This window comes from Phaeoacremonium minimum (assembly GCF_000392275.1).
Source record: "Phaeoacremonium minimum UCRPA7 unplaced genomic scaffold PA7_03_scaffold_288, whole genome shotgun sequence".
Taxonomy (NCBI): Eukaryota; Fungi; Ascomycota; class Sordariomycetes; order Togniniales; family Togniniaceae; genus Phaeoacremonium; species Phaeoacremonium minimum.
Genome location: NW_006921193.1, coordinates 698,523 through 702,425, shown reverse-complemented (window position 1 = coordinate 702,425; position 3,903 = coordinate 698,523). Strand labels below are relative to the sequence as shown.

At 50.9% G+C, this 3,903-nt stretch overlaps 1 protein-coding gene across 1 annotated transcript; it reads left to right on the top strand.

Moving 5' to 3' along the window:
• Nucleotides 1–1,513: 1,513 nt before the first annotated feature.
• UCRPA7_3615 (hypothetical protein) lies at nucleotides 1,514–2,920 on the top strand (the record flags this gene model as incomplete). Its single annotated transcript, XM_007916111.1, has 1 exon — nucleotides 1,514–2,920. The coding sequence occupies one exon, from the start codon at nucleotides 1,514–1,516 to the stop codon at nucleotides 2,918–2,920; it is 1,407 nt and encodes a 468-aa protein (XP_007914302.1).
• Nucleotides 2,921–3,903: the final 983 nt, after the last annotated feature.

The following is a 3,903-nucleotide window of genomic DNA, read 5'->3' as shown; positions in this document are numbered from 1 at the left end:
TGACGCAGGTCTGCCCTGTGTATGTGCTTTAGATGGCGTACAAGGCGTCAGGGACATGAATGATGCTTTTCATCTGATAGGATTCGACAAGTTGCTGATCACGCATAATAGACACATAACACTGCTAATAAATCAGCTGCATCGATAGATCTTCCAGGATAGCACAGTGTACCCTCACCGTGGGACGAATCTCCTTGCCTTCAGTTCTAAGTGCAGAAATTGTCGGATATTTGCGGTCAATGCGTCACGTCACGGATTGCGTGACTACAAATATTACTCTCGATCTCTCCAGTGCATTGATAGGGAAATGCACGCTCCTAGCGTATAATACTTCCGTGATTCCCCAGAACGGACTGGACAACTGATGCATGGGTCTTCACTTGAGTGCATATCGAGATGGATTACAGGTTGTGTTCTGGGTCCCTGATAGAGCCGGACACTGCTAGATGGCCCGTGGATCGTGTGAGTTCAGTCACCTTTTCAGGGGTTTGCAACTGGTTCCGAATATTCCCATCAGTTGAACTACTCCGTCGGTCACGAGCGGGTAATGCTGTTCTATTTCTGGAAGACCAAAGGCGACATAAATCTAGTGGTCGGCTCTGAATCTTATCAAATCACCCCAGGCCAGCCGCGTACCTGGCCATTGCAAGAGCGACGTCCGGATAAAGTTTGAGAGTGTCACTCTCCTACACGCTTAGCCCAGACCTTGGTTCAGGAGACGCCCAATAGTCTTCAACATAACCGATCTCATCTTTCACCATACATCCCCCAGTGTCGCATTCTCACTTCACTCCTGGGCTGGGCTCTCCGTTTTGATATTAAAACCCTTAGCCAGCGACAAATGGACCGCTCTCCAGACTCGATGGCACGCTCCCTTCATTTACCATTGCCATTTGCAGTGAGTAGGGAATGTTTCCATCACCTACAAATGCGGCTAGGCTTCAGGTGTGTCCAAAAATAGGATCATTCGTCGCTGCTTCCAGCCTCAACATTCGGCACCGGTTGGCGACGGTGGTCCATCACCGACCAACCTGAAGCTTTCATGGCCAGATCCAGGCTTCTTGATATAGCCTCATTGATGAATGCAACCTTATTTCCTTCTTTACTTACCAGAAAATTTAGCCCGCCACCTGATTGAGCAGGTGGCCGAGCCAGAAGCATGACACAAACTCAACGGTTTTGGGGCGGGTAAATCGCGCCGGGTATATAACAAACTTGCCTCCGTCTCTCAGAAACCTAATCTATCGATATTAACATTAATGATTTGGCCATTGCGAGCATCACCAGACTTCTGGGCTTTCACGTTATCTCTATGTGAGGGGCGACAGCGATATGAATTCTATAAATATTTTCTCCACGAACCGAGAATATGGCTGAGAGGCTCATGGCTGACCCACCGAATTACATACTGGATGATATATCAGCTCAACAGCATTTCTAAAAGTTTATATTTTCTCGACGAACGATCTACCTTGAACAGATTGTTCCTATCAGCTATCGTCTGTCAATTGCCATGCTTGGGCAAAGCATCACCGTAGCCCTCCTCGGGCTCGGAGCCTCAACATGGGCTGCCCCGGCACCATCCAGGACGATTCAAGAGAGAGGAGGTGTTGCTCCAGATCCAGCACCATCTGCAAGCTGTATTCCTGATATCCTGAAGTATTTCGACATCTGCATCCTTCCTGGAACGATTACCGGAGGCTTCAAGCCACCGAAGCGTCAGACATTCGTCCTCCCGCCAGACAATAACCAGAATCTCAAAGATATCATCAAAGACCTCGAGACGCAGTATATCACCTTGAAAAATAAAAACCACAGGACAGCCGCGGAGGAGGCGAAGCTGAAGCAACTGAAGTCTGCTCTTGCGCAGCTCGGTATTACTAACATTGACGCTGATCCGGGTGTTATCACGACAATCACACCAGGCAAGCGTCAGATATTCGAGCTTCCTGATGACAGCCCGAGCGGCTGGTGCGCTGATGTCACCGGCGCAGAGCTTGCCCTTGAGGATTTGATTCATGCGACATCGAGCAGGGCCCCAACTGTTCACGAGTACTTTGTCATGAACAATTTGAAAAGCTATCTCTCCGCATGCGGTATCAAGATTGTGTCCTCTCCTGATGGTACGACCACGATAATTCGTCCTGGAAAGCGTGATATTGCTCTACCCACCAACCGCGATCCCGGATTCGACCTTGAGGGCCTCGAACTGGCGTATAAGGCGCTGACCCAGAGTCTCAACGGGAAGCAGGCAACTGGCATGACTTGGTTCGTTCTCCAGAACATGGCCACTGCCCTGGATTTCTGGGGCATCTCCATTGACAAGTCGCCGCTGGGAACAAGTACTACCCTTGTGCCAGGCAAGCGCCAGGGCGATGGGATCTTCACTATTGGCACGCCGTCTTGTGAACTCACCGACATTGTAGGCCTGAAGGCTGCGCTTGCAGCTCTTCAGACGATGTACGGCTCACCAGCCAAATCTCCCCAGAACATCTTTCTCATCGAGCAGCTCATCGTCTCTGCGCTACAATACTGCGGCCAGACCGTCCCCGGCTGGACAACACTCACTCCAGGCAATCCCATCCCTGGCGGCCCCTTGGTGCCGGACCCGACGGTGCCTGGTGGCCCCATTACTCCGGACCCAACTGTCCCTGGAGGTCCCATTACCCCTGATCCGACTGTTCCTGGCGGTCCTCTCCAGCCTTCGACCCGCCAGCTTCCCGTCAGCGATCCTGCGGGCCTGCTTGCGGCTATCAACGACTTGGAGAGCAAGTATGGGAAGTACGGCTCGGGAACAATTCCGGTCCCTGTATTCCTCATCATGCAGAATATCGTGACGATTCTGCAGGGGATGGGCGTGACCGTTCCAGGATGGCCGATTCTTGGTGCTGGGTCAGTGGTCATCGGGCCATCCTCGTGAGTGCTGAGCACCGAGGAATGGTTGGATGAACAAGGCAAGGCAATATCGAACCCGAACGCGGTTGCAAGGCTGTGAGAAATTGGCAAGTTTGAACTTGAGTTTGGGGAGTGAATCACCTCTGATCACGACAAATATTGGCAAAAGGGGGTAGCGAAGCACGATATCCACACCAACCGCCTCTGACTGGGGTTTAATTTTCAGTTTTATTACCAGGACTTTTATCTCTTCATTTCATAGTTCAAAAGGCTTGATTGACTTATGCCCATTCATTCATGATTCTGTCTACCGGCTGTGATGAATTGCAGTGCCTCTCATCGTTCTTCAACAGAAACATACAGAGAATTTCGGAATCGGGTCAAAGGATAACCCGAGTTCTGTAATGGTACTGCTTGATGAGCCGCAACTTCCACCCCAATAGAACAAGAGAGAGCAAGAGAATATTGCAAGTTTCGTCAGTCCCCGAGTGTAAGCCCTCACCCAGGTAGCGTACATCCTTAGTGCCCATATCATCCACCTCACACCTCCGGGCATCCCGTAAAGTGAGAAAACATCATGCTAGCATTAGCTAGAGCAGAAGTAAGAGATCCGACAAGTCCGTTGAATTTCGGAGGAGCATCTCTTCACATTGCGTAAACATTACAAGTGCAATCTCGTATCGGCTTTCACAGGAGACGAGCACTAGCACTGTCATGATCAGAGTAGCTTCTTGGTGCGTGCGCAATCGAGCCTCATGTTGGCCTAGCTTCATCAGACTTCCTGCTGACGGACAAAACCTTCCCAGTCGTCCCAGAGCCAGTTCTGTAGTAGACCATTGATGACCTGTTGCTCCACCATGCCACGAGTCATGACACAAGGGGGGATTCTCCCGCTGGGAAGCCACTAACTAGCTGCAGGACCTTCACTTCGCAACACCAGCAGCGCCATCCGGCTAGAGTTGTACGCTTCCAACTTGCCAAGCGAGTATATGCAGGCACCGGGACGTC